Source organism: Xiphophorus maculatus, chromosome 21, assembly GCF_002775205.1.
Source record: "Xiphophorus maculatus strain JP 163 A chromosome 21, X_maculatus-5.0-male, whole genome shotgun sequence".
In the NCBI taxonomy this organism is placed as follows: Eukaryota; Metazoa; Chordata; class Actinopteri; order Cyprinodontiformes; family Poeciliidae; genus Xiphophorus; species Xiphophorus maculatus.
In genome coordinates, this window is record NC_036463.1 from 15380644 (window position 1) to 15400641 (window position 19998).

General features: G+C 39.8%; 1 protein-coding gene across 7 annotated transcripts in view; it reads right to left on the minus strand.

The window, feature by feature from the left end:
- Positions 1 to 19998, minus strand: part of LOC102219853 (pleckstrin homology-like domain family B member 2) — a 36978-nt gene continuing 16980 nt past the window's right edge. For 4 of the 7 annotated variants that reach the window (XM_023325840.1, XM_023325844.1, XM_023325846.1 and 1 more), the window contains 19 exons: positions 19625 to 19806; positions 18131 to 19345; positions 14644 to 15021; positions 13678 to 13839; positions 13362 to 13499; positions 12108 to 12236; positions 10482 to 10637; positions 10286 to 10396; positions 10127 to 10201; positions 9506 to 9658; positions 9127 to 9348; positions 8076 to 8219; positions 7864 to 7963; positions 6698 to 6848; positions 3825 to 3915; positions 3518 to 3664; positions 2330 to 2549; positions 2075 to 2160; positions 1 to 1922 (listed from right to left, as the gene is read on the minus strand). In XM_023325840.1, the coding sequence (XP_023181608.1) occupies positions 1782 to 1922; positions 2075 to 2160; positions 2330 to 2549; positions 3518 to 3664; positions 3825 to 3915; positions 6698 to 6848; positions 7864 to 7963; positions 8076 to 8219; positions 9127 to 9348; positions 9506 to 9658; positions 10127 to 10201; positions 10286 to 10396; positions 10482 to 10637; positions 12108 to 12236; positions 13362 to 13499; positions 13678 to 13839; positions 14644 to 15021; positions 18131 to 19345; positions 19625 to 19806 (4001 nt within the window). In that variant the 3' untranslated portion in view covers positions 1 to 1781. The remainder of the gene's footprint in view (positions 1923 to 2074; positions 2161 to 2329; positions 2550 to 3517; positions 3665 to 3824; positions 3916 to 6697; positions 6849 to 7863; positions 7964 to 8075; positions 8220 to 9126; positions 9349 to 9505; positions 9659 to 10126; positions 10202 to 10285; positions 10397 to 10481; positions 10638 to 12107; positions 12237 to 13361; positions 13500 to 13677; positions 13840 to 14643; positions 15022 to 18130; positions 19346 to 19624; positions 19807 to 19998) is intronic. The other 3 variants (XM_023325841.1, XM_023325842.1, XM_023325843.1) reach the window with 3 other exon arrangements.

Sequence of the window (19998 nt, forward strand, 5' to 3'; positions counted from 1 at the left end):
AATGATATAGATACATCATTTATTATTCATATGAAAATACAAAAATTAATATACATACTTTGATAAATATGGTGCAATCAACATACAAACATGTATATATTTATAAAAAAATGTATACTAATAGTGTAAATCAAGCTCTGGAAATCTTCTGCTGAAATAGTTCAATTAGACGATACACATGACCATGTCCTTGTTTCATCATGTTAAAACAAAATTTTTATTCTTCTGATACTTTTCTACTTTAAAAGCAGCAAAGAAACCACATATACATTATATATCTTGGATATAAACTTTGGTCAACAAAATAACAAGAAAATGCAAAGCTAGGTGACCGGTAAGAAGCTACATAACATAGATATATGTTATAAACTGGCTTTAATAATCACCATGATCATTTTAAACAGAACATTTAATTATTGGTAATAAATGCCATGCAATGAAAGCTAGTGGATGAAAGCAGCACAATAATGAGTCGGTGAATCGGTGAATTTTATAAGTAGCATAATGTACCATAGATTTGTCTGCTTCACATCTTAGTAAACACTCAACCCATGGCACAGATTTTAAAGATCACTTCATAAATACAAATACAGAAAGTATACATATAAAAATACTGCCACGTAAAAAAAACTCCAAAACTAAATGTCATGCGTTGAAGATTAGGGTCACTTGTCCATTATTTTTTTTAAATTAACCAAAGCATTCCAGCAAAAATGTACAAATATAATGATGTTTTGTGGCTCCGTGACTCATGTCACCCAGTTTTATTTGTTAAATAAAACTTGATGATCTATGGCGATCCTCTTGTGAAGCCAAGGACAATAATAAAAATTACCAAAACAAAAACACAAACAAAGAAATTATCTTTGTTTGGGTGAATGCTAAGCTTTTTTTTTTGTTTTGTATTATGTGAAGATGTTCCAAGGAATATGACACAGCAATAGCACCTTTGGAGCTACATTGGGAGCCCTTTATTAATACTGTGCACCCAAAACAGAAACCTCTCTACCTAATGTGTATGTTACACTCATAATCATATGTAGACATGGACACTGCACAGTTCAGACCTGAGAATGCCATAGCAATAAAACAAGTTAAAAAGGCAGTTCTTTACCAGTGTTTCTTCCATTTTGTTTTAGAAATTATTTTGAAAAACACTTTTGAAGTCTTGGCTGAGCACCAGAAAATGAAGCTCATCCATGATGGGTTATAGTCTTGATAGGAAGGATGTAAAATACAACTCCAACTGGAACTAGGGTTCAGTCTTTTCAATGGATTATACATTTATTATTATTTTTTTTTTTAGAAAATATTGTGCTCTCCTCTATAGGCACTGGTAGAGAACATTTTCAATAGATGCTTAATACTTGGGCCTACATAAGAGGTCTGCTGAAATTCACTTTAAGGCAGAGTGGTGAATCACAGTACCTTTCAGAATGACTTGTGTATTTGTTTTATGATTTTCTTTTTTTATGAAGTATAGTTTGCATAAAATTGTAGTAATTATAAGCCTGTATGTGTCCACAGATCAACATGAGTGGTCCACCCTAAAAGGTAATAATATTTAGAAGATCCTGCTCAGGTCCCGTCTGTCTCCAATGTTGCATTCATATATCTCAGGCAGAAGTGATGACGAGAAGCACAAACCCACTCCGTATAAGTGGGCATACTATATTTTAATTAAGCTGCCAGAATAAAGAGCATTTTATGATGCTCTGTCGGTCACACAAATGGCAAATACCCCAAGACACTCTCACTGACAGTCAGGACCCTGCCTGCCACTACACCATGAACTGTGTGTATCCTTCTGCCCCGGTGACGATCACATCCATCCAGATCCTCATGGCCTCGGGAGAGGGGGCCACCATGTAGTACACCCTGTCATGAGTCTTAACGCTGAAGGTCAGGGAGGGGTTCGGGCTCTGAAAGAAAATTGTTTAAAATGAGGAGAAACGGCTCAAAAAAAAAAAATAAAGAAATAAAATAAAGAAAAGCTCAGGAACGACGATCAGTTAGATCAATTACTCAAAGCCAAGGGTGCATTCAATAGATAGACATGAATGTAACCACATACCTTGTGTGCACTTTTCAAATGGTCATAATACACCTCTTCAATAGCTTGAAAGTAAATCACACCTTTCAGCTTAGCCTCATGTTTGTCTGTAGGTGAGAAATGACAGAAATATTGCCAAAACGCAAATTGAGTCAAGGAAACCTCTGTATAATTTCTTTGATTTAAGACATCCACCAACTTTTGGTTATTACTTTAAATCATTGCAGCTTTAAAGTACCACAAATACATCTGCATAAGCGTGCTTTCTGTAGCTACCTGCATAGTAGGACAAAGTGCGACGGTTGCGGTCAAAGACAAACCAGCGTTTCTTCCATGTTTTGATCTTGCCTCCCATCTTGATCAGGTAGCCTCGGCAAGTCTTTTCCGAGATGGATAAGTGGAAGCAGGTGTCTGTGTTGTGACCCGCTGACTCAATGTGAGCCCGCAGGTCAAAGTCGTCCTTCCTCACCGGCAGGTAGCGAGTCAGCGGCCGGGACTGGAGAGGTTAGGAGAGAACAGCTCAGTAAGGGAATGAACTGTTTGAAGGGATGATATAATTCACAATAGTTGCACAAATGTATTTCATTTGTGGCCAAACATAAAAGTGCAGAAGAAGGACAAACTGGTGGAGCCGTAGTCAACAGTCTTTAAGCCAAAAAGAAGCTTTGTGTCTGTCAACAATGGCTTTCTATTAGTTAAAATGTAAATCAAAACAGCATAATCCTTTGGGAAGATCTCCGTTGCTGGTTTTTGTGGTTAAAATGCTTTTGATTTGTTCCACAGTGCATCCACTCTTTGAATGGAGCTATTAAATAAATTCTTGGGGAACGATGGAGCCTGGGAAGTCAGAGCTCAGATCTAGGAATGATCAAAAATCTAAATTAAATGTGTTCCAGTTACATGCCATTACCATAGATAGCTGGTGCTGCGTGAGCACGATTTCTACGAGTTGATAGCTAATCTTTGGATTACATACATTCAAATAGAAAAGGAGTAAAAATACACAAGTAAATAAGAGAAAGATACCATTTGACTCTTGAGTAAAGGACTTTTTTGTGTGTTTTAAAGTCACTGGGCAACCTTTATTCATCTCTAGTTCAAATGATGAAATACTTAGGTCAACCAAAGCTGTGCTGACTTATTCCAGACAAGATAAAAATGATTTATAATACAATACACTCTGTATATGTCAAACATAAAATCATAAAAATGTCTGTTCAGTAAATGGCAATCCATTTTAGAGTTAACCAGTTTTCTTTTATTTTTTATTTTTTATTTTTTGCAGCTTCCATGCCTGGCCAAAGCTAATAGGGTTTACATACAAAATAAGAAACAGCTACTTGTACAGAGAACTGGTGCACATGTAGCACCAGTTCTACATGTGCAAATAATATTTTTTTTATTACTATGTGTTTGGTGGAAAACCAGAGGATTTAGGATCATATTTATTCCTTTCTTCTTCACCTGTGCCCTTTGTTTCTCTCTCATCTTCACTTCACGATCGATGAGTTTCTGACGTCTGCTTGTCTCCTCCTGTAGTCTTCTTTCCAGGTCCTCTCTCCTTCTCCTCTCCTCTTCCAAGGCCTGCTTGCGCATCTCCATTTCTCGTTCCTTAGGGACCATAGCAAAAGAGGACATATAAATATGGATAAACCTCGATATAATAAATCTAAGTAAAATATTTCTGAATATAAGTGAGCAAGTGTGTTGCTCAGTTTAAAGCATTAACAGGAGTGAAAATAAGTGGACATTTTTTTATGGCCTGCCTCACCTTGTGTTCCAGGAGGCGGTTCTTCTCAGCCTGTGCCTCCCTCAGCAGGCGCTCCATCTCCTCTAGCCGGGCCATGTTTGAAGTACTGGCGCTGCAACCCACAGACAAATGAGTTACACATCAGAAACAAAGTGAAACTAACATCATGTCTTGGTTTAAATGAAAGCCAAACAGGTATTTTTACATGAGTAGCAATTAATATTTCTTTTTGACATTTTTTTTTTTTTTTTTTTTTTTTTTTTTTTTTTTTTTTGTAACCCCTCCAGGGGGTCTTTTTGTGGGCTCTAGTGTCCCTTTTCATGAAGTAGGCTGACAGGAAGGGGGGAGGGAGGGGGGGGAAGACATGCGGTAAATGTCGCCGGGTCCGGGAGTCGAACCCGCGACAGCCGCGTCGAGGACTTGAGGCCTCCAAATGTGGGTCGCGCTAACCCCTACGCCACCACGGCACGCCCAGCAATTAATATTTCTATAGACAATGGTAAAGACTCCGGACTCAACAGCGTTGAGTCTTGAAAATAATTGTGTTTAGTCTTCTAACCCAAAAGCTGCACTCTCTCTCTCGAATAATTCAGTTTATTCCCTGTTTATGTTGTGTCTATTCCTTTTACAGGTCCACTGGCAGAGAAAACAGGATGCCAAGGAAATTTAGGACAGTTCCATCTTTCTCTCTCTCTCTCTGGCAGAACACAAGGCATAGATTATCCTCAGTCTCTTAGTCTGCAGATGGTCTGCACATGACAGGCATTCTTGACAGACATCAAAGGCATTTCAGTAGGTATTTTATTGTGTGTGGTTTTGTGACTTTAAACCCTTTTTTTTTTTTTCAATTGCGCTGATTCATATTATGTTTGCCCATCTGTTCTTCTGTCAAGCAAAGGCATGGACACTCTTTCCATCCCTTATTAGGTAAATTCCATTGATTTTCTGGAGCTTATGCTAATCCCAACTCGAAAAATCCTTAACGTAACAAAGACTTACTTTTGACCTCCTAAAACTGAGGTGATCCCTCTCAATAAAACAGTGCAGATTGATTTATGGCATTAATACATATGTAATGAACTTCCATGCACATTTACAGTTTCCTTTAATCCGGAGCCAGAGGGAAATGGATACTCCGTGTTGATGTGTGATGATGTCATAACATAGCTGAGAGGAATGGTCCGCATTAGACTTCGGTATACACAAACCAGGGAGATGTGGGGGAGAAAAGCGGTAACAGAAATAACAAAAGAAGACTGAGTGGGAGGGAAGGAAGAGTGTAGAAAAAATAAAAGCATGCAATCCTGTTTCCCGCTCAAGTTTCAACCTTTTTTTTTTTTTTTCCAAAATAGATCAATAAATTTCCAGTTTGAAGTCAAATCTGCCTAAATTATACGCTGGTAAAGAAATTTTAGATACAAAATGGTTTCCTGTAACTAATAAAAATCAACTCCTTACTAAGGTTAAATTTAAGAAAGTCTGTATTTCTTAAAGTAGCAGTAGCTTTTCAAATTATTTATTTTTTATATGGCGTTATTAACTTCAGAAGTTTTTCTTAGCATTTCAGTTTTGTTGCAGCAGCAACACAGAAGCACTTATTTCTTTAGTCAGCCCTGTCTTAACAAAAATCCTACCTTAATCGATGAGAGGGAAATGTACTCATAGTCATCATGTTGAAGTTAGAATCAAAAACAAGAAGACAAAAACCAATTTTCCAAGTCCCAGAGTAAGCGTTTTGTCCAACACAGGTTCATATTCCACAGCATTCCTTATGGTTCAATTTAAACAGGTCCAGTCCACTCTGAGCAGGTAGATCGCAATCCGACAGAAATCAAGCTAAAATCCAACTGAAAGATTTCAGTTTTGAATCCATTCTGCTAAATGGATTCAAATCTGCTGAAATACGACTGCAGAAGTCAGAGAAACAAGACACGGGCAAAAAAAAAAAAAAAAAAAAGGGACGGATGCAAGTGTTGTAAATCAGAGCAAGAGAGAGAGCAAGCACACATGGTTTCAGGCCAGATGGGGGCTCAAGCCCAAAATCCACCGCCACCCCCATTCATTTTGTTCAGGTCGCTTCAACCTGAGGGGGCTGACTGTTATGGCACACATGCAGAGTCTCACAGAGCTTCGTGTTTTCCGTAACATGATGCCTAGACCCCTAATCAAGAGTAGCCCTCAACACACACACACAATGCACAGATCCCACTCTCCGAGGAGAGAACAAGAAAGGCGGGAAAACCTTCCAACATGCTTTTTACATTAACACACTTTCCTCGTCTTTCTCACCGATCACTAAATTCAGAGGTTCATATTACAAACACAGTTCCCCTGCTTCTTTAACAGTTTTAAATGTTTGGTCCTCAAATTAGAAATGTATTTCTTTTAACAATAGCTACACCATTTGACATATAACAAAAAATATTGTTTTATACTTTTCTTAAAGAGCAATTAGTTGGATCCTGCACTATACCTAAGGACTATCAAGTTCAGATGATCACAAAGCTCTTTGGTGTGGACATTTTAATCAAGGGCAGAATTTATTTTTAGTAACAAGGAGGTGTTTAAAATGTTAAAATATGCTACTGATAGTGTTAAACGTGGATTAGTTGGTGTCAGATATCTAATCTAATATATTTCCACAAAGTTGCTTCATTCTATCTGTTTGATTGTGGCTAATTCTGTCTTCCATGGGATGAGCTGAAAGAAGATATGTAAGCTGTTGGAAATTCTGGAGAGAAGAAACACTTAATTATTCTAGCTGCTTTTAGTGTTGTAACTGAGCCGTAAAATTTTTATTGGCAGGTCAGAGCTTTACAAAATCTGTGTTGTTTTATCTCAGTATCCACTGTAATGTATCTGCAAATACAACAATAACACAAGCACGAACCTACCTGGAGACATTGTCAGGCGAACAAGCTGAGATGCTGGTTTCGATGGAGTCACTGCTGTCCACACTCAACGTGTCAAAGGCCTGGTTTTCACGGTACCCGAAGGCATCGAGGTAGACATTAGTCTGGGAAGCCGCTCGGGAGCCAGACTGACCTGAACCCACAGACAAACAGACACACGGAGAAAAGCAAACGTCTTAGCTGCTGCTATTTGTACTTACTTTCCCTTCTTGTGCAAACGGCATACCTGTCTCAGGTGTTTCATCTGGGACAGTTTGGCCAGATGGCTTTAAATTTGGATCACAAAGACCTGCCACGGTGGCACGTTCGCAAGAAGACTTAATCACACTTAAAATTGTAATAAACAAGTAAGAAAAGTAGCCTCTTCAAATATGTCGACAAAAACAGGATACGTTCTGATAGAGGGCCGATGACAGAATGACTCTGCAGAGCCTTTGAAGAGAGACTAACTCAGTCTTTGGGTGAAGGAAGAGGCACACACAAACAAAATCTGATAGCATCAGAGCCGCACAGGAGACCCACCCATCAGATGAGTCAGATCAAGGGACCAAAGGGACTGAGGGACCAGATACACGTGCCACTTCCCAGGAAGACAGGCAGAGTTATAGTGCAAACAGACAAAAAAGAAAATTTGTATATCCCATTAACAAAACGGTGCCACAGAACCTACCTGCTGCTTTCGACTTGCGCAGAGCCCATTAGATGTATTTACTTGAATGATTTGAATCGAAGGGAAGTGAAGATATTTTCCTAATGAGGTGTAATGGCTTACAGAAATTATTGTGAATGTCAGTGTTAGAAGAGATCAAATAGTGACTGGACGTTTCTTGTAAATGGGATTTTGAGCTGTTTTTATTAGATTACTAAAGAATCAAGAAGCAGCTCTCCTGCACAGACTTTCATTCAGTATCCTAAATCTCGAATAAACAAGTGAACAAAATGAGAATTCCCAAAACGCCATCCAACACGAACCCCTATGAATAAGTCCTTAACTTGGGGCAATTTTTCTTTGAATTTTCTAAAGGATTACCAGCCGCAAGTCGCCAAAATGCCAGGGTAGTTTGTACAAACTTCAATTTCTCTGAAGCAGAATACAATAACTTAATTAACGCTTGTTGTTTCTAGTTATGCTCTTCATGTGTTTGTACCTTTCTGTAGACGACGAGATTCAGTCTCCTTGCTGGACAGAGAGAGGATTCTGGGAAGAATACTGCCACAACTTGAGCTTTGTACCAGAGGCTGGTGGGACTAGAGGAACAAAAACAGTTTCCAACAGTAAGAAATCTCAATATAACCGAATGTGAAATTTTTCCTTCACAATTTATTAAAATACTGTATTGTATAGTTTACATATGAGCACCTTTGTTTGATAGCTGCGCCCAAGTGTTGAGCATGTGTACTGGGTATTCAGAGTGGGAATGTTCTTCTTCCTGGGTAAAGTATCACTTAGATGTGAACCACTTTCCCTTTCAGAGCGCTTTCTCTCTTCCAGCAAACGGAAATGCTAATTAAACAGACAGAAAGGGAAGAATTGCATATTGATAATTCACTATTCATTGTTGAATTTAACTTAAACAGTGAAGTAAAACTGATAAGCTATTGTTTATGTCATGAAGAATTACCCTTTGCAATAATTTGACATAGGCGTTTTACTCTGCTGCCATCTGGTGGCAGGGATTAAAGTACTTATTGTACAACAATTTTTGCTGTTCAATGTGCGTATCATAAACATTTCGCATAGAATAAGAATATTACAGACAAAAAAATAAAAACAACAATATTAATAAGAATATGCCATTAAATACAGCTGTGGCCAAAAGTTTTGAGACTGATAAATAATTACGGTTTTACTTTAAGGTTGTCAATTTGGACCGAATCTAGTGTGTAAGTAAATGTGATCAGATGAAATGCAATTATTTGCTGAGATCAATACAATTAGTTCGTTTTTAATCAGAAGACCCTAGTTTGCAGTTTTCTGTGTGAGGTGGTGACCTTCAGAAGATGACCCTGTCAAGACAGGTAAAAAAGAGGCTATTTCTGAAGTAAGACAGGGGTAGAATAACTTTCTCTAGTAAAGATCCTTCAGACTGTTTGGAAAAGCTTGAGAAGAAAAGTCTAAGGCTACCATGGGTCCTGTGTCATAAAGTGAAGCATCCTTTGATCACTGACGTGTGGGATTGCCTCTCATGAAAGGCGGTGGGCTCAGCCACAATTCTCAAAACTATAAATGTGTGCTTAGTATTAATTTGTTGTCTTTCACTATATAACCCTTAAAAATATATTATTATGGAACTTCAGCGAAACTAGAGTTTATGAATAAAAAATAGAAGCTTCTTTAAGTCTCAAAAACTTTTGTCACAAGCACATATCAACTATAGGCAACAATACACACATAACCACACACACGTTACCTGCCTGTGTCGCTGATGATGGTTTTTGACAGGAAGAGGAGGTGGGGGAGAGTCGGGAAGAGGGGAGGGGTCTCGATAAGTTACCATGTTCTCTGGCCAGTGCACAGAGGGAGTTTTTGGGAGGGGACGAGCATTGACGTGGGCAGAAGAAGAAGAAGAAGGAGAAGAAGAGGAGGAGGAGGAAGAGCAGTGACAGTCGGCTGATAAAGAAGAGTGACAGAGCTTTAAAAAGAAAAACAAACACTGTAAGATACAGAAACTGAGCATGAGAAAAAGACAATGAAGAATAAATGTGGGAAGAGGAGAGTACTCTCATCATCTGCTGGTCTACTAAACTACACACTGCAAAAACAGACAGCCGTCACATGACTCCACACACCTCGTCCTCCGTTGGCTTTGTGGAGTCTTCCTCCGGGGAAAGGTTTACCTCAGACTCGGGGGTCATTTTGACCAGAGCAGGGGCAGAGGCAGGGTTAGGATCCTGCCCAAGCTGTGAGTAAAGCTCATTGATTTCACTGACAGTGACATAGCCCTGGAGGGTATTATGAGGAGAAATAGAGGAAAGAGAACGGGTGAGGCATAGCGAGAAGTGAGTGAGTCACATTACCAATGCAAACATAGAAATTAGTTGTTAATATGTTGCACAACTTGGCAGCAAAAAAAGTTACTTACACACATGGTAGTTACCATACATATCAGAACAGACAGTCAATATCATTTCAGCATTAATAAAAAGAGATTATTATTCACTGAGATTGTTATGGAGACTGGAGATCAAGTCAAAAGGAAAAGGAGGAAACACGGCAGACTCCAACAAGACAGGAGTACCTTAGCCTTCTTGAGAAATACATTCCAAAGAAAGGACTGACACACATCGGCTAAAGAAGCTGTAGCCTAACAAGCAGAGAAGAAGATCCGAATGACTAAATCCGGGCAAAGTTTATCCACGTCTAGAGCCTTAAGGAGTCACATCCAGTCTGCTCGCTGTCAGTCAACCTACCTCTCTTAGAGAGAAACTCCGGCCACCAGTGAGGTCAGCGTATTTTCTTTCCAGTGTTGAAAGGCTTTCCTTTTCCTAACAGAAAAAAAAAATAGAAACTTAGACCTTGCACTAAATGTCTCCTGTTTGGAAGGGATCCAAAAATGGGTATCGTCATACTCTTCGCAGCATCACTTCAAGGTTGCTCCTCTCCTTCAGAAAGCTCTCCTTTTCTCTCTGAGCCTGCTCCGTTATCTGCTCTGCTTGCTTCTTCAGAGCTAAGAGTCGCTCCTTAAAGGAGGAACAAAAAAACACAAGCCTCGGATCAGTCACATTCAAGCAAATCTTTAGGTTCCATAAAAATGAGAAGTGTTACCTTGCGAGTGACGGTGCTGCGCTGGTAGTCGGCAACCTCTCGGAGAAGTTCTTGTGTATGGGTCTCCTTCTCCTCGTCCTGCCTGCTCTCCTTTTCCAGCTGCTGGAACTCCAGGTCCTCGAAGCGCTTTGTCTCTGCCTCAAGTACCTCACAGTCCTAATGCGCACAATAAGAAAAGACAATGAAGGAGTAAAATCCAGTGAGTCTAGCAATCAAATCACTAAAACCAATAATGTGCCATGTGTTTAAAATTATAGAAAATTAAGTAAGCATTCAGTGTATTTAAGTTAAGTTTTTGTATATATTCTGTCTGACCTTCTTTAGCATTGGAAAAACTATTTGCAAAAAAATGCATATAGTTTTAATAAACTTTTTAAGACGATAACAAAATAGGTGTAAAATATGTCAGACGTATACATTAGGTATTACAGACTGACACACGTGTTGTTCTGAAAGATCGTACTTATGTGATATAAGATCTCAGCAAAAAACTTTAGTGAAACAAAGCAAATGCATGCAAAACAGAAAAAGACATATTCGACTTTCATGAACATTTACCAGTCATGCAGACACCGACCCATGGCTACTTGACTTCACATGCAAAACATTAGAAACATTTAGGCACTCATTGATAAACAAAGCAAAAACAAAATCCCTATCAGGCTTGTAATTTTAAACAAGGAATTGCTGTAACTAAAACATAAAAAATGAAAGCTAATATTCTGTGCCCAAACTGGTCTTTCAGCCTTGCTATTTTAGAACCTTAAAAGATCTAATCAGTTTAATAGCATGTAGCAGTAGCAGAAATAAACAGAGCTATTCAGTAGGAATCGAGAACTTGAATGGAAGACAGCTTGAGTGAGTCCATAGAGAAGCTGGGGTGATTTAGCTGAAGAAGTGCAGATTTCTACATGCATAATAAAGTATGCCAGCATCCCGTGCCTTTTCCAGTCCACCCTGCAAACACTTTCCCACATTCATGTTCTAGTTAATGCCACACTGCTGCATGAACTGATCTGTGTTTAATGCTGCCGTTGCATGCTTTTTATCTTCTTCCATAAAACAAAATAATTTGCTGAAACAACAAGGAAAGAAAGTGCTCTGCAATTTATTCCCAACTCTTGAACATTTTACATTTGTTAAATGTTACAACCAGAAACCTTAATGGGAATGTATGAAATAGATGGAAAATGATAAGCTTTTAAAAATATATATATATATTTTGTATTTTTGATCAAAATATGCAAAAGGTTGGTGTGAATTTGTGTGCTGTTGCTAAAATAACTCTAGTTCAGTAATATTTCATGGGATGCATCTGAGAAGAACAGCCAGGCTATAAATGCTTAATGCAGATCCTCCTGAAGACAGTGGTTGTAATGGATTTTATTTGGGGGTATAAGAGTAAAAGGGATGCATGGATATGTATACCACATTTTTCTGATTTTAAATAATAAAAAATTTACGAATCATTTCTCATTTTCCCTCCACTTCACAATTAAAGTTCATAGTTCCAATGTTGCAAAATATAGGAAAGTTCAAGCTGCAAGAATACTTTTGCATGGCACTGTACAGAGCTGTGGCAGTATGTGCGTGTGTGTGGGGGTGTGCATGTGTGTGTGTACTGACCCTGGCTAGCTGCTCCTGTAGGGGCTCCTTGGTGGCTTCAGGGCAGCTGTCCAGCTGGGAGCGCTGCTCACACACAATCTGAGCCAACCTCTCTACTCTGTCCCTTTCTGCCTGCAGCAACTCACACGCCTGGTACACACATGTTTCCATACGTGTACATGTACGCACATTCCCACGCAACAACACGGACACCATGTACACATTTGTACATGTGTACATATATATATATATATATATATAAAAAAAAGAAACAAAGACAAGAACACATACACACGCAGGACAGAGAGAGGATGGCTGAGTTAGTGGGTACTTGCAGGATGACAGTTAGTTATCATGGCTTTAAAGTCAGTAACACTAGCCTATATGAAGGGCGGGGGGCAGAGGGCACGGAGGAGAAAAAAAAAACTCTGGCAGAGTAATGGAGCGCTGGTTACAGGGAACGGGGAGGTGGTATGTGGGAGTAGGATAAACGTTGCAACAGATTGGTGTCCTGCCTCTTGTCAAGTTTGTTTGCATGACAATGATCGAAGGAATGGGTGGGAATGGAAACAAGGACATAAGGGATGGTTGAGCAGAGGATTAACTGGCACATTGGGGCTCCTTTCTTTGTATACAAGACACAAAACAGCCACCCAAATATGTACAAGCACTCAACTTTATTTCTGACCTGCAGTTTTCCAAACAGTTTCTGATTGATTCCTCTGTCTTTCCCTTTCTCGTTCGTTTTCCTGACTGCAGCTGTGCAAACATTTTACTCAGGTGGAAGGAATGAACACAACAAACTGTAATTTTGCTTTATACTCATGTTTAAATATAAAATCTCAAATATAAATTCCATCTGTTCATCTAGCAATTTCCACATTTTCCCCATCAGTGCAACCATATGGGAGTCTAAGAAAAAAAGTTACACCCTTGTGTATATTTGTAGATTTCCTGCAGTAGTGTGTGAGACAGAATAGCTCTGGTGATGCATCCTGGGTAGTATTAGCAGATATATATTTGGAGCAGAGAAAGCATGAGAAGGATTAACACCTTCCGGTTACTCACATGACCCTGAACGTATGAGTCTCTGCGCTGCCTATATATTTGTAAGATTATATTCCATGGTTAAAATTCTGTCAACTGTTAAAAGGCTGAAAACTTCTCCATAACTTACACTAAGGTTACAAGATTTGCATCTGCATCACTATCACTTACCAGAATATAAAATCATATTTCAAGACGGTTATATGGTTTCAAAGTGAAGACTTCTACCTTTTCTTTTTCCTGTTGGGACTTTGTCTCCAGGTCTTCCATCTTGCTGTGAAGTTCATCTAAAGCTTCTTTCTCCCGCTGCAGAGCATCTACTTCTGACTCTTGCTCCGCTTCGACCAGCGCTCGCTCGACTTCCACCTTTAGGAAATAAATCGGACTAGTTCCGGAGTTTCATATTGAAGACATGTTCTGGCTACTCTTTCTTGGATAAAACATTTTAACATGACAAAATGACAAAGAAATAGAAAGAACAAGGTTTTATGTCTTTTGAAAAGAATGCAAACAAATCTAATTGCCAGATTTAGCCGTCAGCTACCTCTCGGGCAGATTCCTCCATTTGGTTGTCCAGGTCCTTGATTTTTTGCTCCAGCTCCTCAATGTTGTTCAACACCTGAATTCTCTCCTCCTCTGCACGCCTCACTTCCTCCTCTGAAGGCATTGAGTCTTGCCCTAGGCAGGAAGCTGAATCCTCTGCAGACTGGTAAAAGCATAACTGATTGAACTCATTTAAACACAAAACTTCAATGTTAAACTTTAAAAATGGAACAGAATTTATATTGCCACTACATAAGCAAGTGGAACAAAATTAGTTGCAGTCCATATCAATGCAAATAAGTAAAATAGAAAAATAAACTACATTCATGTACAACGCAAAATCAAAGAAACACGCAATAGAAAGAGAAAATCTGAAATAAAATTTTAAAAACTGTCACAATAATTTTTTTGTAATTTTAATAATAGACGTTGCTTACAATAGAATATTGCAAAATATAGATATGATCCTGTTTTCTTTTTGTTTTTCAGATGAATTAATTCTATACATACAAACCCACTGACACAGGCAGCAGCTGTCAATTTAAAATGGTAACACTTGACTTGCGCTAATCTAATAAATGAGCTGTAAATATCCCCCATCTGTGGACACAAATGGTATCAACCCTTTTCCAAGTATTTTGACAAGCAACCTTGTTACTTTCATGCTTTCCACAGAGACAGTGGAAAGCATAAACACTTCATAAATAATAATCTAGGTGAATAAAGCTGATCCATGCACAATGCACCCCATAAACACATGATTTTACCACAACAGAAGGCAAACTTTTGATGTCAGGATTTATAGTGAATGTATTTTGCTGTTTCACTTTATCAAGGAATAGGATAATAATGAATTATATTGAAGAAATTCAGGATTGGAAAGGTAAACAACATACAAATATTGGCACAAAATGATCTCAAAAACACCCAATCAACTGACAGTTTGAATAAAATATTTAATCGATACCTCATTCGTCCTCAGAGATCTTGAAGAGGGTGATGGAGCAAAGCTTCGTAGGCTGACTGCCGGCGATTCGGCCCTGTAGTCTCTGTGTCCGCTGCTGCACCTCTGCCGCATCTGCAGGTCGTCGTCAAAGTAACCGTTCTCTGATCCCGGGGAGGTCATGTGACCGCTCCCTGGAATCCCGTTAACAGCTGAAGAGTCTGAAAACACGGACGGCGTGTCGTCATCATCATCGTTCACTTGGAGCTTCTCTAGCTCCTGGTTGATCTTCTGGAGATCCGCAACCGCCGACGTGGAATTCGGTGCCGGCCCCCCTCCGTCCCTTTCGGCACGCCCGAGTTCCGAGCAAAGAGACAGGATGGTTTCTAGACGCTGTCGCTCCTGAAAGAACCACACAAATACACACGTCGGTTAAATGAGAGACAGGATGTGCAAATTAGATCCTTCTATTATTCATGAAAAGGATAATCATGTTGTTTCCAAAATAAAAGATGCAGAACATACAAGAAACTGTTTTACATAACCTTTACATATAAATTACATGATGATTATGGCTACAATTCTTAAGTTCCACTTTGATAACGAGGATTACCTGGGGAAGCATTCCAGAAATTATGGCTCCAGTTCCAGTCTGATTATTATTTTGTATTTTGAACTCAGTACGGTTCCTTTCATCTATTTTTAACAACATATAGCTAAAAAAACATATTTAAAATAAAAGAAGAGAATCTTCTCTCAGTTAGTATGCCCACAGCAAGAGTTCCCCTCCTGCTGCTGTTATTGCCAGCGCAGCTATAAGTGTCGACCTACGGAAGCTGTGAAGAGTCAAAACGACCCCCTCACTCTATAATCCCTAGACAGAGAAGCCCATGAGCCCCAATGCAGGTCTGCATAGGTAATATTACAAGTAAACAGAGGAGGGAGAAAGAATTAAGACTTGGTGTGTATGCGAGTAACAGCGAGAGACCAAGTGATTTAATGAGGAGGTGGACAGCTGTCAGATCCGATCGGAAGCGTGCGGGGAAACAAGACATCGCCCAAAACACAGGAATGTCTGTAATGCCACAGAGGAAACAAAACACGTTCAAGGATAATATCATCTAGAAATAATTTGTGAGGATGGGGAAGTGCAAGTGTTGAGATATTCAACTTCAAGTAGAAGTCAACAGGCTTTAGGAGAAACATTCTCATTGGATGAAAACAGCACTAAACATATTTTGTAGAGATTGCAATTCTTTTCAGAACAACTATTAACAAATTATTAACCCTTGAGTGTAGCTTGTTTTTCTATTGTATATCAATAGAACCACACTGAGCCATTTCTAATGTTTAATGTGACAGCACAACCTGAGATAAAGAGTCTACACCAGTTTGTCACACTGATTGATTCAAAAGATAGACACTATAAAATGATGTTGATCTGAGATCAATGTAACCTTGATATCATGTAAAGTGGAAAAGATTTGGAAATAAAATTTATTGATTTATGCTTACTCGGTCCAAGTAGTAGTAACACCCCTGGCTAAAGCTCATGTAAATATACAAATAATGCTTAGAAGTTAGAACTACTTAAGAGTTCAATAACATGAAGTGAACACTTAATTTATTGTAGAGCATCAAGAGCTCCACATTTCTAGATGCAGTTTATAAAAATAACCACTAGATGGCAGGAAAAGTTAAGACGATTGCAGATGATTTTCAATGTTGAGCCTTAGGAAGAACTAAAATCCTGTTAATGGCTCTTCCCAGTTCCCACATGCATCACTTAATAGAAACTTATGAATCTGTAATTGGATTTCGGTTTTTTTATGTCCACAATCTTTTGATTTAATACCAACAAATACTGGTCATGCTGGTAAAGTGATTACATCAGTGAGTAACCAAAGAGTAAGTTGCTGCCATTTTAATTTGAAGTCAACTCTCTTAGAATATGAGCTCTGTCTCTTTCCAAAAAAGAAGTGAAGTGTTTAATAATTCTAAAATCTATTTATTTCATCTAAGTTAGTGAAATATGACATCGTATGAGAGATGTATATAGACAGAGAAGCAATAACTCTATGATCACACTTATTATTATGTGCTATGCATTTGTGTGCTTATCCACCTGCTACTCTAAGTCTGTAATCTTGGTTTCCCTGACCCACATCTAAATGTTGGGCTCTGTGGCTACTCAGTGGTTGAAACCGCTCTGGGCGGACCTCCAGATGACTGACATAAACATCCATCAACATTTACTCACATACACACACAATTCAAGCATAAGGTTAAGAATAGTCCTGTTAGTGCGGGCTAACTGCCATAAGCATCTGTTGAGTGGTAAACCTCACTATGTGTGTGTGTGTGTGTGTGTGTGTGTGCGTTAAGCTCCCTGGGAGAGTATGTTTGAGAGGCCAAAGAGAATGCTATTCTGGAGGCAAGCATTCCTATGCTAACTTGATTTCTGAAGACCATTTGTGAGCATGTGCATTCCACGCTTCCACTGTCAGGGGTGACTTTTAACACAACTGTCCTTTTTTCTTCAGAGCGGTCATTTTAGGAGCACAGAACCCATCAGTGAGCATGGCTGATTTACAAAAATTATCCTCTTGAAACTCTTGTCAAAGACTCACAGGACCACAGTGGTCGAGTTGTTCTTCCGAAATCAGTTCTCATTGTCAGTTGCTTGAGGAAAATTTTGTTCTCAGCCTCATGTTGTCCCCCCCTTCTTGTCACAACGTCCTTAGTGACCTTTTTGCTGTATGTGAAACTGCTGTGTGACTGGTCTGAATTTCATGGGTGTTTATATGTGAAAAACAGAGCTACTCAACTTTCATGAACTAGTCTTCTGACTATCTATCAAGGTAGGACAGCTCTTTAAGTTGCACTGATAGACAGAATTCTGCTTTTTCAGTCAGAGAGCAGAATAGGCAGTCTTGAGGAGCAATTGTTTAAGTCTGCAAGGAAGTACATACTGAAATACTAAACTCCACCTGCTCAGTTCTGATCCAAAACAATGGAAGAGTTTCTCACCAAGGCCTTCCGTTCTATTTTTTTCCCAATAATATGGAAAATAAAATTTGATTTTCCAACTTGTCAATCATTGTTCTCATCCTCCAAACTTTTGAACTCATAATAGTTGTTCCTCTCTGCTATGAACGCTGTATTTACAATTCTGTGGTAAACCACACATATGAGAAAACACCATGGTGTCCACTGCAACGAAGGTGTTTCAGAGGAGCTTGGTTCGATGTGTCTTGTGGACCGTGAAGGGTTTGTGCAAAAACAAACATCCCAAAACCACGAGACCACACTTCAACAGTTCAAACATGCTGGACCCTTCAGTAACAGAGTCCACAACGAAGAGTGTTATTATGGTCACCAACTGCTTTTTGGGTTTTTTTTAGCTGCATCTCAAACATATACTGGTAATTAGACAACAGCAACAAAAATAAACATCTTATCACTTACAGTAAATATAGACAACCTAACAGACGAATACTTTGCAACTTACCAGTCTCTCCACCTCCTGCTCACGAAGTCGCTCCTCTTTCTGTCTATGGTGATAATCCGTCAATTCTTCCTTCCCACTAAGAGAGCTAATACTTCCCCTTCTTTCCCTAAAACCCCCAGGTGGAGCCACTCCTGCTTTTCCAAACGACTGTCTTCTCTCACCAAAGCCCGTCCCATGATCCGTCCCCGCCTTCCCAAATGAAGCCCTTGTTTCCCCAAGTCCCATCTCCAGGCTTCCAACTTGTCCATCTTCCCCCAAGGACCTCTCAATAACTCCAGACACTCCTTGGGTGCAGTTAAATTCTTCTTCAGGATGGCTGGATTTTGTGGAGCTGATTGAGCCCATTGAGCTGGTGGAGGTTAGGCTGAGTTTTTTGGCAACTCTTGGAGAAGAAGAGCCCCCTGCTTTGGATGGGATTGTCACATCTGGTGGGGCAGTAGTGGAATAAGTGGAGGAGGACGAGTTTTTAGGGGAGGAAAGAGAAATAGACACAACGCCTTCACCCTGAGTATTGGTCTGGATGTGATTCTTGTTAGATACTTGCTGGAATGAGTTAGTGGAGCTGTGGCTGTATTCAGGGTTGGCATTTGGATTGTGGCTGAAAGACTCCTTGCCTATTTTGTAACTCCCATTCATATTGGCCTGTCTCTGTGGGAGCGTCGATAAGTGCAGCATTCCACTGCTTTCACCTCGAGGAGAAGGGGAAGGACAAAGACGGGGCAGTGATCGGCTATGTCCTCCAGTCATAAGGCCGCTGAGTGACCCGGCTGAATATTTCCTGGTTCGAATGGTGGGTGATGGATCTTGGTTCCCATAGGTACGCCGACCCAATCGCGGGCTTGAAGGCATGCTGGCAGCACCTCCCGCTGACGGAGCGCGGGATGTAGAGGAGGGAGGAAGAGAGAGGTGAACGTTATCGCTACTGGCAACAGAAGTGGAAGAACCTCCGCCGTTCCATGTGGACAATAAAGGGGAGGAGCCTGGATTGTTCAGTCGTCGACTGTCTGAGATGCCACGGTTGTCCTGACTGCGGCTGACAGAACCACGAGAGGAGGTCAAAGGGTCGGACCGCCGTCCAGGGGGAGGATGGGAACCAGATTTCAAAGAGACGGGTGGACGATCAGAGCTGTAGAAACGCCTTGCCTGTTCCTGATAGGTGCCCTGATAGGCTGATGAAGACATGGCAGGACTGGAAGTGGGTGTGGTGGGAGGAGACTGAGAAAAAGGGAGAAAAAAAAAATAAGACTCTCATAAACTTGTAAAAAAATGACAAGGTACAAGAATTTTTTCGTTTTTCAGTGACACAAGTAAAACATCCGGGATAATATTCAAACCCCTACGAGCAATCATTGTTTTCACTACTAGTGAGAAAATGTTGGGTTTTTTTTTAGCCTAAAGCGGATATCAAGGATAACCAAACAAACTTCCTAAAGTCTATGAAAGCAATCTGTACAAGGATAATAAACCATGTGTTGGACTTGAAGCAGTGCTGACCTGTGTGACACTAAAATAGGAGTGGTTAGCATTCCCATTGGCTCTCAGGCTGTTTTCCAGGGCTATTTTCTTGCGTTGCAGGGTGTCCATCAAATCCCGGAGCTCAGAGGCTGATCGCATCCCTCTAGCGCTACCGCTGCCTCCGACTGCATGACTGTAGTCACTGCTGAACTTTAGATAATCTGCAAGAAAAGATATGAATTAACAGGTGAACAGGCAAGTTCATAGGAAACAGACTAAATTAGATAGAGATGAGGAAAAACGACCAAGCAAATTGGAACAATGTGCAAATATTTGGTACGTTATGGAACTAAGAAAAGAAAAAAAATAAAAGAGAAGTTGTAATTGTAATCCTTTTTGTAAAAAAATTTGAG